The 19,258-nt window shown below is 37.4% G+C and overlaps 1 protein-coding gene across 6 annotated transcripts in view; it reads right to left on the bottom strand.

The window, feature by feature from the left end:
- Tp63 (tumor protein p63) overlaps positions 1–19,258 on the bottom strand; it is a 218,491-nt gene that overhangs the window by 12,527 nt on the left and 186,706 nt on the right. For 4 of the 6 annotated variants that reach the window (XM_046462639.2, XM_046462640.2, XM_058585061.1 and 1 more), the window contains 6 exons: positions 18,409–18,595; positions 16,072–16,187; positions 14,919–15,028; positions 14,126–14,262; positions 12,341–12,423; positions 9,219–9,355 (listed from right to left, as the gene is read on the bottom strand). In XM_046462639.2, coding sequence (XP_046318595.1) covers positions 9,219–9,355; positions 12,341–12,423; positions 14,126–14,262; positions 14,919–15,028; positions 16,072–16,187; positions 18,409–18,595 — 770 coding nt within the window. The remainder of the gene's footprint in view (positions 1–9,218; positions 9,356–12,340; positions 12,424–14,125; positions 14,263–14,918; positions 15,029–16,071; positions 16,188–18,408; positions 18,596–19,258) is intronic. The other 2 variants (XM_058585060.1, XM_058585063.1) reach the window with 1 other exon arrangement.

A 19,258-nucleotide genomic window follows, 5' to 3' on the forward strand; every position in this document is an offset into this window, starting at 1 on the left:
TTAACCCTAAATGGTGAACCCTGTAATAATGGAAGGGAACAATTTAGGAATTAATAGAACTGGCCAGAGGTCACAGAGAATTTTTTCATTGAACAAATTCAGAAATCAGGGTGAGCAAATGATTGAGGGAAATTCTGAATGCATTCCCTATAATGTACAAGTGAGCTTTAAAACCACAGACTATCAGGATAATCTGTTTATTAACAAACTCACAGTGTCTGAAATAGAAGGATCTCGTTAATAACCACTGCATACTCAGGAAAAAGGAGCGAGTCTGAATAAATTCATGGTTAATTTACAGGGCATGAAAGAACAACCATATTTTTTTCCACTATAAATATGATGTCATGGTCCTTGTCAAATAGTCCCCCAAATTTCTGGAAAAATTAAAGAGAAAGAAAAGCATTTGAGAAAATAGGACCTGTGCAGTGTTAGTTTTCTCACGTCTACTTCACTGTGTTCCCATCATTCCAACCAAAAGCAAAAAATAAAATAAAGTGAGAAAAAATAACATGTCAGAAAAAATAACATGGTTTAGGCCTGACATTGTTTTCTCTGGGATCTCACTAAATATTTCTAAGAACTCAGTGTTATGGAGATATTGAAAGTTATATCTCATATATGTCTAGTTTTGAGGAAAAATCCTAGTGAAGCCTCACCCCAGTTCTTTACTCTGACAAAATCAGCTTCTGTGCTAAGAATAAAATTCAGAATTTCAGAACTTTTGGTTTTCCATCACTCAGGATTATATTTCCTCATTCCAACTCTAGTGATTGTCTATGTGGTGAATGTCAAAACTCCTGATAAGCCACAGCTACATTTTTTTTAACTTTCAAAAGAAGCCGAGAATTATACAAGATTTTTTTCTTTTGACTTTCCATTACTAATGGGAAAAAAAAAGCGTCTCAGTAGAACAGTTTGATGATACCTTGGGGAAAATTTATTTTTTTCTAAACTATTTCTTATAATATGAGAAGGGAGGGAAATAACAAATGTTGAGAAGAATACCCCATATAATTTGAGGAAGATATGGGGGAGATATGCCCTCAGAAAAGGAATGGGACCTCTCTACATTTGCCCCAGTATTGTCCTGCCGGTGACCCCTCTAACCCAGCAACCCCTCTTGTACAGACAAGTGCAAAATTGATTCCCTAGCTGGTCAACGTTTCTTTCAAATATGTTTCATGGTTTTAAATATGTGCATTTATATAAAATTGACTAAAAACATATCAAAAACTTACATAAAATTAAAAGAAAAAGCAAATGTTAAAAAAAAGGCAAACATACTTACCAATCTTTTAAGGGATTTGTGAATTGAAGTTATAAGACAAACTGAAAACTCTTTGCAAATGTAACATCTGCTTTTAGTAACATACTTTTATCTCAAACATAAAGCTATAATTTCTCAAGAATTTATCTAATCTACTAGATTAGTTTCATTTAGAACAACTTCTTTTGTAGTTTTAAAAGCAATTACTCAAAGCAAAGACAATAGGTCCTACAACAGATTTCTGGCCAAATATTTGCTAATGCTTATGTCACGCTGGGTCTTAATTTAAATTCATTTTAGAAAATTTGCCAATGGAAGACAATTTGAGGCTTGTTCAGAGATGTCAATAAACAATACTGTGGACCCACCAGAATGAAATTAAACATTTAGAGGACCGAAATATTTTTAAGCTACTTTAGACATTGTAATTAATTTTTCAGGTTGATGACTTTAATACAGAGTACCTTAAGTAAAAATACTAAATACATATGCAAGAATTATAGACAGGACCAAAGTGATGGTTCTATTACACTCATTCTTTGGCCCTAACTCATGGTACTTCAAGCTTTTATGTATTCTAGTATTTAAGGGAAAAAAAGTCAAGAGAGACAGAAACAAAAACTGCAAGATAAACCAAGATGCAAAAGTTTATTGAAAATTAAAATCACACATCCATAAAGCAACAACCTCAATAACAAGAAATCATTGTCTTGGTGACAGATTGAAGTGCTAGTGACCTGTGGGAAGATGGGGGAGGATGGGTAAAGCCTTTACACTATATCTTAATATGGAAAGAAACAGATTCTCAACTCTTTGAGTCAGAAAACAAATAATGAAAGCAAAAAAAATCATCTATTTTTTTCTCTGTAACTTATAGACCAGAAATATTGATTTTAACATGTCTGCTTGGACATCTGTTAAACAAAACATCTCTCTCCTGGATAAATGACACTGAGCATAGTCAGTACCCTGGCAGATTTTATAGTGGGTAGGATTGAGAACCAGGAGCCCCAGTTAAATAAATGAATCTTAGATTTGGTAAGAGGAATCTGAATTCCATTTTGGACATTGCATAATGGTAAACAAGTACTTGGGGCAATATTTCTGGGTGGCTTTACCTTCCTATTAAAACCAACCACAAAGCTAGTTTACCTGCCATGGGTCTAAACAACAATTCAGGGGTTAAGTCTTTAGGGTTTCGTGTGCAAACAACACTATCGTATCAGATGGTGACCTACGGTGCAGAGAAAACTCTGACAGAGCACTGAGGAACTTTCTACCTGTACATGAGGAGAGGATACTAAAAATGCAAGTTCTCAAAAAGAGGAAAAGAGCACCCACCTTGCCCTCAACGTAGGCTACTTAAGGTGATCATCACCTCTCTGCCCAGCAGTGCACATGGTGCCCTAAATTGTTACTATTTGCAATATAACTGCATGACCAGCATTAAAAGGGCCTGACTGAGTCCCTCAGCCGCCAATGCATTACCTATGTACAGACAATAACAATTTTTGTCTCCTTTTCTTAAAAAGACATCTTAAGTTTGAGACCTGCTCAAAAGCTTCATAATGAGTTTGAGAAACACAAGGGAAGGGAAAAGAAAAGGGTTCCAATAAACATCCTAATGGCCCCTCTTCGGCTTAACCCCTCCCTCCCAGGAAACAACAGAAATCTCACGGACATACACAGTGGTTCCTGTCTGACCAATGTCAGATCTAAGGATACAAAATCTGCAGAAAGCGTCCTTTCTTTAAAGTTTTGAGTCCCTTCAAAAGATTTTCTCACTAGTGGCTGTGTGCCTTTGAGCAGTTGGGTCTCTAAGCCAAAGTGTCTTCAAGTTCTGTTTTCAAAGGCTGGATACAAACACATATACACACATGGAAACCCAACAAACACACAATTGAAATACAGAGACACAGCTCTATGGGTACACTGATCGGTTTTGGGGGTTGGAATGTCTAAAGAAGACGTCAGATTGTTTCGGAGTTTCTCTCCGGGGCTCCACAAGTTCATTCCTGAGGCAGGCTGAAAGGAGACTGCAGAGAGGAACCAGAGAAAAGAAAAGATGAAGGCTTAAAACTTCACATATCCAAATCCAATGAATGCAGAAACACTCTCCTCACACCTTCATGATCACAGTACAGACAGGATAGAATGCCTGCAAAGGGATTTTTGTTCCTTCCTAATTTTCCTCCTTTATATTATCCAGAAATTTCTCCTTTTCAAGAATTTTATGAAGAAGAAATGAGGTAGGGCTGTAGTAGGTAGCCATGCGTATATGTCTGAATCATCTGTGGAACTTATTAAAAAAAAAACTGCATTTCTCAGATCATTTCTGAGACCAAGTTGGGATCCAGGCATATGTATTTTTAACGGGTTCCAAAAGCGGATTCATTTGAGAGTTCTGGATACAGGGTAGGTCACAGTGCTTCATACAATGCTTGGCATAAGGGTTACTGGACTCAACTAATTGAAAAAGGGAGTGCAGAAACAAGAATAAACTTTAAGCTTTCACAAAATGTCATCTGCCCAATTATTATACTTCATTACTGTTCATGTCTAGCCAAACGATGAAGTATGAAGAAATGTGATCTTATCTCAGTATGGGGGTTGTGTCGTCATCCGTTTGTGAACTATTAATGAGAATTTTGTATGGTGCCCAGATTGAGATGGATAAATACCTTAATCCTTTCAGTCACAAACTTGGCCTATAAATGCGTATATCAAATTCATGACAGCAACTTTTGCATAATTAAGAAATCAATTGTGCCACAAGGATGCCAGGAACAAGGTCTTTTATTTTACTAAAGGTTGTGCAACTCCATGAACTGTTCGGGAACTATTTCCCAGACTGGCTTTTTGAATCCTACTTGTTTACTCCTTTCAGAGGAACAAAGCCATTTTTACTTAGTTAGCACTGAGAACTAGTAAACCATCAAAACCCGGTACTATCTCAACAAAATCTGCCAAAATACAAATTGGCGTGGAAGCAACTTATTGCCAACTAAAGAACCAGAGCTCTGACTCCTTGTTTGGATATTAAGGTTTGGTGCTTCTCTCTCAGCAAACAGCATGCAGCAGCATGGGACAGCAAGCAACAATCAAGGTGGTATGCAATCATGATAAGAGATTATAGACCATAGGAGTTTCAACCTTAAGACCTAGAACTGAGAGCATCCTAGGATGGGATGTGCAATGCAGAGGAGTGATGTAATCTGCATTTTATTAATCTTTGAGTTTTTTTCTTCATAACCAATTCAGAGCTAATAAACCTCAGCCTTGAAAGCATAGTTATGAAGTTCAAAAGTAACACTGCGTATTCTGTAAAATCCTGTGCATTTTCACTACAGCTATCAGGTTGAGCCATGTGAAACTGCCAATATTTATGTTTTTTTTTTTTTTTCATCTGTAAGGATAGCAATTTCAAACAAATATTCTGTGAATGTGGGGGATGTCTAGCCAAATATAGAAACATAGCACTAATAACTTCTATTTATTTACATATTTATGTCTTTGGTTTTCACTCATGTTAATAGCCTTTAAAATATTTCTTACTTCTCACAACATGGATACATGGAGCTGTAGAAAAAAATATTAGTACTCTTGAAGATAACCATAGACAAATGAGCTTAAAGAGTTACACCTTTAAATCAAAACCGCACGAATAAAATCTCAACTGACATATAACAGAGACTCCAAAATGGGAATTGATACTTGCTTTAGTTATAGTATTACAACTCACTGAACTAGTGAAACAGACCAAACCATTATAAAGAGCTCTATGTTCTAAATTTGATTCAGTCTTAACTGTATTATGAATTGGCTATGAAATCACAGATGTAGTTTATTGGGCCTCAGTTTTCCTACTTGTGCTGCAAAGGGGTGGAACTGGGCTCTGGCCAATCCTGCTCTGTTGCAATATACTCTGACTTGTGTTACTAATGAGGCACCATCATTGAGTGACCCTGAAAGAGAAGGAAACTCAAAGTGCACCTCAGGATGTCTCAGATTTGTATTTAGATTTAAATGGAATTTATCCCATAGAAACTAGAAAAGAAATTTTCCAGAGGAAAGCAAGAGTTAGGCTAAGCAAAGCTCTAACAGTCACGTTGTCCTGAGAACAGTGGAAGCTAAGAAGGAAGGTCAGCTACAGAAAAGAATAAAAAAGAAATAGCACAAGTCTGAGATATAAAAGTCAAAAGACTGCCGAATAGGTGTCAAGCAGCTTGTGAGCTGTTTTGCTATGAGTTAATGCCCCTTAGAAATACAAAGACAAGGAGTCTAGCACAAAAATGGGCTCCACTTTGTCCTCTCATTAGAATCAGTCTTCTATAAACATAATGGCCTGTATTTATACCAATATGGGCAAGTTAACGAAAATCAAATTTCTTCTTAAAAAATGGAAAGCCTACTTTTATCTGTCTGTAACAATTTGACTCACAGCAACTCAGTATAAAATCTATCTTTCCTAAAACCTATGATCATGAAGGTAATTGTGAAGGAATTTATAAAAAAGGAAAACCATGCACAAATGAAAAGCAAGCAGAGAGAAAATACACAGTGGGAAAGCAATAGAAGTAATTAAAGTGGAAATATTTTACTGCCACCTTGTAGAAAGTGTATTCCCTTTCCACAAATTTTCTTTCTAGTATAAAGAAAAATATAAAATTGATTCCTTACCAGAATAAAATTGATACTATGTTTTGGAAAGGAAATGTTGAGCTATGACAGGCATTTTCCAAGCTGATTTACTCTTTTAACTTTATTGCCAGAAAATTAGATTTCCATTTTTCTTTGTCTAGTCATTCATGGTCTTTCATGAAGATTTGCATGAAAATTAAAGAGCTGAAAAATAAAGCAACTGGAGAATTTATATAGATGCCTATCAGTCACTGGGACCCAAGTATGTATAATGTTACAAAGGAATAATTAGACCAAATGTCTATATTTTGCAAAGATTTCATTTTGTAGTTAGATTTCCATGCATAAGTTATCACAGCTATAAGATAACAACTCAAAACCATGCGTATCATACTTTCAAATGAACAACCCGGAAAACTACAAGCTATTAATTCCCCACTATTATCTGTGGTTATGTGTGCAAAAAGGTGCAAATATGTTCCTAAAATCTTTTGAGCTAATTTTATGGGCACAATGCATTTTCTTCTCTGATGAAATAGATCATTTTATAAAACATATATAATAAAAAAAGTTCCCTTTGGAGCAAGCCAATCAGACAACAATCATGGGGAAAACTCATTGTGTAGGGATACAGGCTATGTATTTTCAAGTATACCATGTAAACAACACAAATAGCATCTGTCCCTGATTGATGTCAATCCTACTGGATTGTGAAATCTCTAAAATAAAGACATTCTACTATCCCTTCTCTTGTATAATCTATACAGGCTATTTTAAATTGTCATATTAATTTACACAATGCTGAGAATAAATTTCCAGAGCTCTCTTCAAATTCAAAAGGAATTTTGGTTTGGAAGGCACCACTGAATTGTAAACCACGAGAAGGCATGAGCTCCATTTTTCTCATTTCTATCTTAATGCTTTCACGTAGCAGATCTTCAGCAAACACTTGTGTGATCAAGTCAACTATTATAGTCTTATCTGATAAAGGAACCGGTGTTATTACCCATTTTATATTTGGATAGACAGGCCTCACTTTCTAAGATCACACACACACACACACACACACACATACATATACACATACGTATGTACATACACACACAGAGATCTCAGTTATAGGCTACTGTAGTTTTTGTTAGTTAAGGTAATGTCATTTTAAAACTCACATTAGGATTTTCTAAAACCTTTTAATAGCTGACAATATACATACTAGCTCCTGAATACACATATGCAATAAAAACTGCACTTCAAGAAGCAATGGAAGAGGGGCCACTTATTTATCTATCAGAGTGCTTGGCAAACTATAGAAAATGGGTCAAATCTGGCGCATAAGGTAACAATGGATTTTAGATTTTTCAACTGGGTAATATTTAAAGAGTACTCTTCATGTCATGTAGTAAAAATATGAAATTCAAAATTCAAGACCCATAAATAAAGTTTTATGGTAACAGCCATCTCATTCATTCATGTATTATTTGTAGCTACTTTTCTGCTACAAGAGCAAAACCAAGCAGTTGCAAGAGACTATATGAACTAAACTATATAAACTAAACTATATGAACTAACTCCTAACAGTGCTCTACATAAATAATGTTTACCAATCCCTGTGCTAAATGGTCAGAACCTTCCCTATTATCTGGAGTAAACAAACAAAGAAACAAAAAGGAAACGGTAGCACAAAACAACTAGTACAGCATGACATGTCACTATACTCTGTTCCAGAGTGAACCAAAAGCAATTTGGGACATTTTATAATTCCAAGATACATGTGTCTTGGGGAAGGGACTTATCCCTTCTGGGTCTGTAAATGATGTTTCAGTTCTCTGTTTATTTGATCCCTGTTGTATGATTTTATAAGAACTAAACTGATTTTGCACTTGAATATATTAACATATATTTCCATCTGATACCCCCAAAAGCCATATGATTGGCAATAGGAATTCTGTTTGCAACCCCAAGCTCTAATTCTCCATTGGAATATAGTCTCCAAGGAACCACCTGATTAAACATCCTGATCAGCCTTATGTAAAACACCATATAGCTATGAAATGCAAAACTTTCATACTGAAAGTAAATGATGAAATCCCTTCCAGCCAGAAAGTGTATTAAATGCTCAAATAGCTTAAAGTCCTTTGAAGAGAGAGCATGAGTGTTTCTTATCCTCCTGCTGTTCCCCACACACTGAAGACAATGGATACTCAGCAAGTGCCTCCTGTCTATCAGAGCTGTACTCCAGACACCTCAACCACATTCATATTTATTAAAGAAAGAATAAGGAGTCCTTTTCATTATACTTATCATATTCCTGTAATAGCTAATAACATCAGAGAAAACTATTATTGATTGTTCATTTACCCTTTATTTAAAAGGTCATCTTTGCCTTAAAAAGGTAATTTTGGCTTCATTTATTTTTGCCTAAAACATTAAATGTTTGGGTTTCTCAAATGTGCATATATATATGTCATGTGGTAAAAATATGAAATTCAAAAATTCAGGACCCATAAAGTTTTAGTTAGAATATATATATTCTATCTATCTATCTATGTTCATTTATCTATAGAAACTCTGTCAATACTTCTAGCACACATTCAATTAAGTGATTATTCTTAATCACTAAAAGGTAAGTGTAAAGAGAGTCCTGATTGGTCAACTTTTCATAAGAGTTATTCTATTCTTGTTAGTCATAAAAAATTAACATCATCAAAGATCCAAGAGTCAAGGTGGAACTTAATACATAAATTGGCTATGTGTATATGCTAATCTCTCCTGCTCATATAAAAACGTGGTGCTAGAAGACAGTCTAGAGCAAGGATGCTCAAACATGGCCACATGGTATTACACTGTCCTTCTGCACTTGGGACATTTTCCCAAGGAACATACAGTGGGTCTCAGAATCCTTCTCCACAATCCATTCATACAAGTCATGGTGTACTAAAAGTTCTTCACTCTCTAAAGTCTATGGTAGTGTTCCTAAAAATGGATTGTGCATTTCAGGAGATGAACAAAAAATCCATCAGGATGAAATAAGATTTTATGTTTTTAAATATACATGTTATTACTATAATCAAGCATTAGTAACTCTGTTAGTATGAGTTTCTGTTTTTAATTTCAAAACATAGACAAAACTTGTCAAAGAGAAGGTTACGATAAGGCACACAGAAAGCTCAAACTGAAAAATAAGTGCCACAACACCTCATCTGAAGCTATTATGATCTGCTACACTGCCCATCAACATTCTATTGCTGGTGTACATAAGCAGTCACGCTTGCCCATGCCTCCTTGAATGACAGATGGACATACTCACTGTTTCTGAAGTAAGTGTTGGTGCTGTTGCTGCTGCTGCTGCCTGTATGTTTCAATCGTGTGCTGAGGAAGGTACTGCATCAGCTCCAGGGACTCTTTGATCTTCAACAGCATTTCATAAGTCTCTCGGCCCCTCACCTATGTAAGGGAGAAGAAGGAAAGATGGGACAATGAAGAACTGTAGAACTGTTAGAAATGCAGTCAGTTTTCCTTATGCATGGATTCTGTATTTGTAACTTCACCTGCTTATTAACATTTATGTGTGACATGAAAATCAATACTCTTGGCACTTGCACTGGTCATTCACAGACACGCATGGTGATGAAAAACTTGCGTCACCTGTGCTTGTTCCCAGCTGGGGGTGAACAAGGAGAAGGACTGCCTTCTTGTTGCTGCTCTCATGTTGCAAACAGTGTCCTTTTCGTGGTCTGTTTAGTAGCATAGATTTCACATTTTTGTTCTTTTTGTTGGTAATTTTGCTGTATTAAATGTCCCTAATACAATGCTAAAGGGCTGTTTTATGTCCCTATGTGCAAGGCCATGCTGTGCTTTATGGAGAAAATACTTGTGTTAGATAAACTTCATTCCAGGCATCAATTATAGTGCTGGGGGCCAGGAATTCAATGTTAATGAGTCAAAGTATATATTAAATAGGATGTCTTTATACAGAAACACATGTAACACCTGGTTATGTACTGATCTGTTGATGTGATGTTGGGACCAGAGATTCACAGGAACCTAATCTTTTATTTCCCCTAGGAGCAATGGTTAACTATTCATAAATATAGTTTTCATAACAACTTCATAAAACATAACTACCACAAGAAATAAGAATCAACTCTGGAAGAACGAAAAGTTTTCAGCAGAGACAAAATGTGCTTCCTTTTAAAAGAAGCTCTTAAAGCTTAAAAATGTTAAGACAAAGGCCAGGAACAGGACGAGGTGAGCGGGGTCCTGAGTGTGAGTGCCTATTTCAATTGACATTGCTAGGTACTTTGCCTGCTTCAACTCAGGTTGGGGAACCTGAGCACACAGTGCAGAATTGACCAGAATTTGAAAATGGAAGGAGGCTCTCTCCCTTGTGCTGGGTTAAATCCCAGCCCTGGGGGCCCTTCACTGAGCAGCTTTGCCTGCCCTTCCTCTTTTGGTCTGCAACCTGATTTCTTCCTGTGCATCCATAGCTCCAGCCTCACTCCACTGAGGCATGTATCTCATTACTTTGTAACTGCCCATGTGCTCAGTGGAAGACTAGCTCTCTGAAGGCAAGAACTGTGTCCTCCTGCTCTCTAATTGCCCAAGGTCTGGCCCATTTCTCCCTTAATGAATACCACGAAACACATGCTGAATTGATAGACTTGTTACCCCCACCCACACATGCACTTAAATTTTGCTTATTTTCCCAAATTTCAACATGTAATCCATTACAGGGTACTTCCTAAATTAAAATTTCACTAACTTTTCAGAGAATTCCCATGTTATAGGCTGAAAATAGTAAGTATTTTGGGATATTTAGTATATCAGGGTAATGCTTTACCTAAAAGTCACAAATCCATTGCCATAAGTAGCTTGAGAAACAAGACACTGAGAAGCTCAGCTGATTCGATGTTTGACTGGTTGATTGGTTGACTGGTTGTCTGTTGCCCAAGGGCCAGGACCCAGGGAAGGTGTGGAGCAAGATGTGACACACCTAAACCTGTTGAGTGGCTTTAGCTTAGATCCCAGGGCGGCAGCTCGCAGAGGCTCTCTTGGCCCAGCTTGCCTGTCTCATGTCACTTAGATGGCATTTAGGATTATAGTGAGCACCAAAATTTATTGCCACTCTAGATGACAAAGACCTAAGATAGTAGAAATTCAATGAACTACAACCATAATCTAATTAAGTAAGGTTATTAGTGACCCTGAGAACTGGGCCAAGCCTCTGACTATTCACATATAATTGAAGATTCTGCCTTGCTAGACTGTTTTGTGTTTTTTTGTTTGTTTGTTTGTTTTTTTCTGGTACTAGTGATTAAACTCAGAGGTACCATACCACTGAGCCATATCCGTGGTTCTTTTCATTTTATTTTGAACAATCTTGCTAAATTGCCCAGGCTGGCTTTGAACTTGTGATCCTCCTGCCTGAGCTTCCCCAGTATCTGGGATTACATGTGTGTACTCACTGTACCTAGTTGCTTGGCTTTCAATATTACACTCCCCAAAAAGAAAACGAAAGTTCCCAACACCTAGAAATGATTAATGCTTGAGGAAATGGAGTGCTTATTACCCTGATTTGAACATTATGCATTGTACACAATGTATCCAATTATAATGTACCCCTTAAAGAAGTACAAATATTATGTCTCAATAAAAAATAAGGAATCACATTCAATATGTGATTTCTTAATTCTATAATTGCTATATTTCAACTTTGTGAACTTTTTCTGACAAAATTTGCATACTAAATTGTTATGTCCACACTGTCTTGTCTTATCATTCACAGACAATAAAGTACAAGTTTATTTTAAATACTTGGGATACAAAAATATTGTTAGGAGGGTATCATTGTTTGGGAGAGAAGATAAGTAGAGAAGCTCATGCTATTAAAATATTTCAACTATGAAGGAGAAGGGTAATTTCTTGAATTTTAAAAAAATAGATATATTCTTTTTGCTTTATTTTGATACCTCCCCCTACACATTATGGACTGAACATTTATGTCTGTCCATAAACTTCATACCCTAACCCTCAAAGTGATATTAAGATGTGGGGTCTTTGGTAGGGTATATAGATCACTTAAGTGGAACCTTCATGAAGATTAGTGCCCTCATGAAAGAGACTCTGGAGAGCTCTCTGGCCTTCTGTACACCTGTGGGCCATGAGATGAAGGCAGTTTGCAACTCAAGAGGGCCCTTTCCAGAGCTTGACAGGCTGGCACTTTGATTTTAGACTTCTGATCTCCAAAAGAGTGAGTAATAAATTTCTGTTATTCATAAGCCATCTCAGCTATGTTACCTTGTTGCAGCTCCAAATTGACTAAGATAGCTTCTATCTCACCACCATAGATAATTGGACGACTATCATTAGTAAAATCTCGGTAGGAGATTGGTAAAATAAGGCAATCATGAACATCCACAGGAGACTCACTGGTAGATATAACAGCTCATCATCTGGGGATCTTCGTTTCTTGATGGATGTCATCTGGATGCCATGTGTGTTCTGACGAAAAGCTGGTGGAAGAAAAAGGCAAATTTCATCCTGGGAACATTTGTGAAGCAAATGACATACATTAAACATATTGAGTTATTAATATTAATATTCATAACATTTAATAACACATGCTGAACAAACATGTAGCTCCAGCAACACCCATGACATTGGTCCTAAGCATCCATTTAATTGGTGATGGTTACTTTTACATTAAATGAAATTTTACCAATAATGGGGTAGGGAAAGGTTGGAAGCAATAAGTGAAAGAAGGAAATTCAGGATGCTGGGAAATGTCCTTTAGCTTAAGTTATGAGGCAAGAAACCTCTGCTTTGCTCATTTGTGTGTGTCTGTAAAGAGTTATTAGGAAAAAAAAGAAGAATCACTTCTGCATTTCATATTTTAGGTCATTTATTTCCTAAAGAGGCAAATGAATGTTACATAGACTGTCTTGCTAATGGTAAAGTGAGGGAATTAATGGGTGATCAATTCCTAAGTTTCCCAAAATTAAAAGTGATACCCATCCAGGATCCAGTGGACAGAGACTATCCTTCTACCAAAAATCAGTCTATTCTTACTTGAAATCATTAATTTATAGATAGAGTACTTAGGGAAGAGTTAGGAACTATGCCATCAGGCAGGCTAAAGAGTACATTTAGAATGGAAATATTTATCTATCTATATCATATATACGATTTTTTGAGGAAAGAGCAGAAAAAGGGAGAGCTCCATAGAAAAAGCATATCATACTAAACAGAAGTTGATGGTGGTGAATTTGTTTGTAAAGTATAATACAATTTTTAAATTTTTTCAGATACTAATCAGTGATGATTAAACCCTTTTTAATAAAATAAGTCATAGTGTACTGGTATACTTTAAAATACTTGTAGTGCTATCCAGCTTATGCAAGCATACCTTCTAGAATCAAATTTTACCACAAGTGACAAACACATGGGGGTCATTGGTTTTCAAACCCTGTCATTTTGAGTTCTAGGACTCTATGCAGTGGCTGCAGGTAGACCATGGAGCTGTCGACCATCCCTTCAGCCTGAATAGCTCTGCTTTCATTGATTCTACATTATAGGTTCCTTGAAATATTTATTTGTTAAAAAGCTTCCAATGATTAAAAAACAAGTTTGAAAACGTGAAATTACTGAGGCCCCAAGAGGGTCATATATGTGAAGTCAAGACTCAATGTGACCGAAATCTACAGAGCCCCATACTATGCTTGGCAAAATTTGTCCACAAATATTATTGTTCTCATAGTCATGACATGGGCAGTGCTATTTTAGGCTTCATGCTTAATAGTAGGAAGATAAATTGATACCAACAGGCTAGATACTGGATCTCAAACTTTTGATATCATTAGAATCACTTGAATTGCCAGGCTGCACACCCAAAATTGTTGATAGAGCAAGTCTGAGGCCTAGAAATTTGCATTTCCTTCCAGTTTCCAGATGATGTTGCTGCTACCTGTGTGTTGGTCACCTTCTAAGGACTTTTGTACTAAGAAATCTGGGCACAGACTGTGTTTGTAAAGCCACAGTGTTAGACCTGGGATTCACCTCAGTGACTCCAATAGGTTAGGCCTTCTCTCACCGACTCTCAAGTCATATTTGCTGCTGACATGCACAGGTCTCACCCTACAGCTTCTCCAACATCACCCCAACCCTTACATCTGGAGAAGACTCAGTCCTACCCCACGGGCCACTACATCTACTTACGGCGCTTCGTACCATCGCCGTTCTTTGTGCTGTCCGAAACTTGCTGCTTCCTGATGCTGTCTTCGTCTGCCTTCCTGTCTCTTCCTGGGCAAGCACAGATCCGGGCCTCGAAGCAACGGCGGCCCAGGACCTGCCCACTAGGAATCAGAGAAGAGAAGAGGAAGGGGTTAAAGTCAGAGAATTTGAAGGCCTCCTGGAGTCCTCCCATTTCTGTCCCCACTGCACATGGGCACCCTCACCACCCGTTCCGCGTGGCTGCTCTGAGGAAGGACCTGGAGCACTTGGCAGAACACGAAAGTGCTTCTATGCCACAAGCAATATTAGTAAATAACATTCCATTTGTTCTGCAAAGAACCTCCAAGCCATTAGCAGAACAGCTGTATTTAGCTACATATTTTGAAGGAAACTTGAGTTAAGCCAGTGGATGTCTTAGGATAAAATCCCCTTAGGCAGCCCAGACTTACTCAAAGAAACTGTTAAATGCCTTGGGGCCACATGAAAACAAACACTGTCTAATCAAAAACAATTCCAGTCAAATGTCAAGAATTCAGGTATAAAGCAACTTATACACCTTCCCAGCTCTTCTTTCCCTTCTACTTTTACCCACCCTCTTCTGTCTTCACCTTCTGTGATCTTTTATAGTTAGTGTTTACAGCAAGAATCTAAAGCACAAAGGACAAAATTAAGGGCAGCTCTCCACTGCGCATGCAAAGTTAATCATAAAACAGACAATTTCACTCTGTCCTCTGCCTGTGATCGTTTGTAAAATGACAGCTCTACACATGCCACTTACTCTCTGGTTTCTAGAGTAACAATGATTAAGATTGGACGGCGGTTCATCCCTCCAACACAACTGCTGTTACACATGAAATTGTATAAGACTGTCGTGAATTCAGTGCCAACCTGAGAACAGGAGAAAGAAAAAATCTGTATTAATGGTAGTTCAAACTGATGTTCTTTTTTTCTCAGGTTTTCCCTTTCTTGAAAGAACTCTATTTCTAAAGAAGGGAGAAGCTTCCTTCTAGGAAGGAAAACTCTGAAAATCCATTGTAAATTCCTCTAGGCTTTGCCTTCTAGAAAGCTGCAAGCTAATGTTGGCAACATTGGACAAGACATAGGTAAGATAAGCTTTAACAGCTCTTTGATCTTTAATCCCATTCATATACAAACAGAACCAAATCACCCAATTCAAATAGGCTATACTCAATACAATAATATTCCCGAAAGGGAAGAGCTAAAAAGAAAATCACCACAAACAGCAGCACTGCTCCAAGGATATTTTTCTTATGTAGACAAAACAGTATGACACAGATTTGATTATACAGTCCCATAACTAAAAACCCTGGAGCTTCAAAGGTCCTCCAAATTAAATAAAATAGTCTGAAGTGTCTAAAGTGCTCATTCACGGTTAAGGCAACTGAAGCCCAGAATAGAGAATCATATGCCAAAGATCCTCACAGCAAACCAAAGAACTTTGGTCTAGTTCCTCCTGTTGCTTTCCACTCCACTACTCTGCTCTACACAACAGATTTATAAACTTGCCCTTCTGGTGAGTTGAATTTCAGCTAAGAGATTCCTTTTAGGGACTCCCATTTATATACTAGTGTAAGAATACTTACATTCATTACTGGGGCATGTCCACTACCAATTGCCAGTTGGATAAAACAATATCATTTGTAAACCCATTTTCCAGTTCAATCGTTATCTGGATGGGAACATGAATGGGAACACGGGTATGGAGCCATGTTCCCAAATTAATTCAGTACGTATTTAGGAGTTATGAAGGGGAGGAACATGGAAAAGAGAGACAGAAGGAATACAAAAAGTTGCATATTTGATGATAAGGACTAAGAAAATAATTAGTGCCAGAAATACTCTGTCATCAAAACTAACACTTCAGAACTACCTTAGTCAGTTGGTTAATCATTTTTTCTTTTCTTTTTTACCTGGGGTGGTTCATAAGGTACCAGCACACTCTGTCTTCCTGTGATGGGGTCTTCTACATATTGGGCATGGCTGTTCCCTTCCACTCGAATCAAATGACTAGGAGGGGCAATCTGTCCTACAGAACAACAAAATACAAAACAGTTAGTTTGCTTACTCTCACAAGAAAGAAGACAAAACAAAACCACATAGATAGCATTCTGGTGGCCAAAAGAAAAAGGAAAAATATATGCTTGAAAAAGGAACGATCCTGTTGCTAGATATCTAACACAGGTGGATATCTCAATCTTGATGGCAGAAGGAAGGGCTGTAATGCTCTTCTCTAACTGAGGGAACAGTCCTTGCTTTGAAGTTTAAGGTTAACTATTCAAACTGTTATGAAATTGTATGACCACATCAATTACCTCATCCATGGAGGGGATTTTGCCATATTCCATAGAAAATGGAAGAAAACCAAGCAATGCTATCCCGAAGTCTGAATAGCAAAGATACTAAGTAAGAGGACTGGAGATATAGTTCAATGGTAGAGCGTCTACTTGGTATATGCAATGCCCAGAGTTCAATCTCCAGCATGGACAAGAAATCAAACAAAAAATCTAAATAAGAAGCAGAAGATTGGAAGGACACGCTTGACCTTCACTTTGCTTATTTCTTTCTCCTTTTCCATCTTAGGCCTTGCTTTGGTTAAAAAGATAAGAAACTTGCTGGAAAGACTGTGTTGAAAGAGTCCCAGGTTGGAGACAAGAAAAAGCAAGCAAGTTTTAAAAGGAGCCTAGGCAAAGTCTTACAAAATTGTAATAGTTGGCAAGTCTCCAAAAGAAAGAAACTGCTCCAAGAATTAGCAGCTACAAAGCTGTTCTTAACTTCTGCCTCTGTAGTTCTGTTCTATGAAAACTACTGAATAAAAGTAAAAAGCTAGGTCAAGAAGTGCTCTTCAGCATCATTTATCTTGATCCAAACAAAACAACTATTATGTGAAAAAATTGAGAAAATATTTTTTAAATCGTCATTTTGATGGAACACAAGCATTTTAGGTAAACTGATAATGAAGCCTATCTACATGGAATGTTCTTTATGCAAATTGTTAAGCGAAAGGCAAGATGTGAAGGCATGGCTAAGGCAGCCATGTGGGCAAGAACTAAGAACTAATGTGTGAAGAAGAGTTGTGTGAAAGAGAATTTTGGGTTTATTTTCTTCTTTTAAATTTATCCATTCTCTTTCTTCCTTTAGCAATTTTACTCTATTACCTGCTCTATATTGACGTATTCTAACTACCTGCCAATATTGGTTTCTAATATTTTTACATGAAGTATCCCAACTCCCAACCCTTTCTGCACCATCACTAGGCTTTGATGATTCATTATGTTTTCTCCCATTTTCTTTTCTACTTCTCCAATAAGTTTCCCACAAGTCAGATCCAAGGGAACCCTTAGAGGTTCTACAAAGCTGTGGTGCTCAGAAGATGGGGGTGGTGCATACATGGACATAGAGCTTAAGTGAAGTCCTCCAGAAACTTGTCCTTGACTCCTGGTCCTCCATCTGACTACCCCATCTTAGGTTCTAAATCTTCCGTTTCCTCTCCTTACTCCTCTTACCCATTATTTTCCTTCTCATTTCTTTTTCTTCCCCATTTTCTCTTTAATTTTGTTCATTATTTCTCCCCATCCCCCTGCCCCCTCTTGCCCTTCCAGCTCTCCACTCATCTAGACTTGAAAGTCACTCTGGGAAAAGCACAAACATTAAAGAACACTATAGCCTGGGCTGAGCAGAATAACTATCACACTGTTCTGCTTACACCCTCTCATAAAACAAAAACAGCAAGAAAAACAAAGCAGAACAAAATAAAACAAAAGGAAGGAAGCAGTAAGGAGCAGAGAGACCAGTCTAGGTAATTCAGTAACCACTAATATTAAATTAAATAGTTTAAACACTGTAAAAGCCACTTTTTTTTTTTTTTTTTTTTTTTTTTTTTTTTTGTTACCAGGGATTGAACTCAGGGCACTGGGCCACTGAACCACATCCCCAGCCCTACTTTGTATTTTGTTTAGAGAAAGTGTCTGAGATGCTTAGTGCCTCGCTTTTGCTGAGATTGGCTTTGAACTCTTGATTCTCCCTGCCTCAGCCACCTAAGCTGCTGGGATTTCAGGTGTGCACCACCACACCTGGCAAGACCACAAATTTATTTGTCATTATACTCAGATACTCAGTCAAAAAGGAGGCTGAGCTGACATTGGATTGCAGAAGCCTGAACCAGGTAGACAGGAACCAAATAAAAGGCTCCCAGGATTTTTACCTTCAAGGAGCTCATTTAAAGAGACACAGATTCTAATCACCCTTACCCTCATTGAATTCACGGCTCAGCTCATGGTTGGGGCAACGCTTCACCACTTCAGTGACGTGTTCAGCTTTCTTGTAGACAGGCATGGCACGGATGACAGCTCCCTGAGGAGGTGGGGTCATCACCTTGATCTGGATGGGGCATGTCTTTGCTATTTGGCAGTACAGTTTCTTCAGCTCGGTGGAATACTGCTTGGAGACGGGGCCAGAGGTGCAGGGAAGGAGAGAGCCAACAGGAGATATTGTTACATTCCAAATCACAACAGTCAAAGCATGCCCACTTTTTATAGGCTTTATAGCTGCATGATATTACTGTTACAATATACATGATATTTGGCAATCTTATTAGAGGAAGTTATATTCATTAACCAAATCAAAACTTTTTTTCTCTGTAAAGAAAATATTATGTTGCTAAAAGTAGCACATTTGTGCCATTATTTCCTACTATACTGTCTTTAGAATGAAGAAATTTAGGTTCAGAGGAGTTAAAAAAAATTATGCCATGAGTAACTTCACTGCTCACCAAAAAATGAACAGAAATATAATACTTTCATATGCAGAGTGATACTGACCAACAAAACTATAAAGATAGCTTTGTGCTTAATAAATTATAATTAATTCTGCCCTTATAACTCTAGAGATATTCACAGGAATTGGTGTTTGTAGAATGCTTTTTGAAGACAGAATATCTGGCAGAGAATGAAGGTAATTTATCTGATGTCAAGCAGCTAGAATACTGTTAAGCATGAGCACCGGCAAACTATTGCACTGATCTTCTGATGTCATAAGCAAAAGAGAAAGCAAGAGCTGGGAGAAGGCTTTTGTTTCTATGCTCCTCAAAATGACAGGCAT

This window comes from Marmota monax, unplaced genomic scaffold, assembly GCF_021218885.2.
Source record: "Marmota monax isolate L192 unplaced genomic scaffold, Marmota_monax_Labrador192_F-V1.1 WCK01_AAM20220418_F8-fsc00100, whole genome shotgun sequence".
Lineage (NCBI taxonomy): Eukaryota > Metazoa > Chordata > Mammalia > Rodentia > Sciuridae > Marmota > Marmota monax.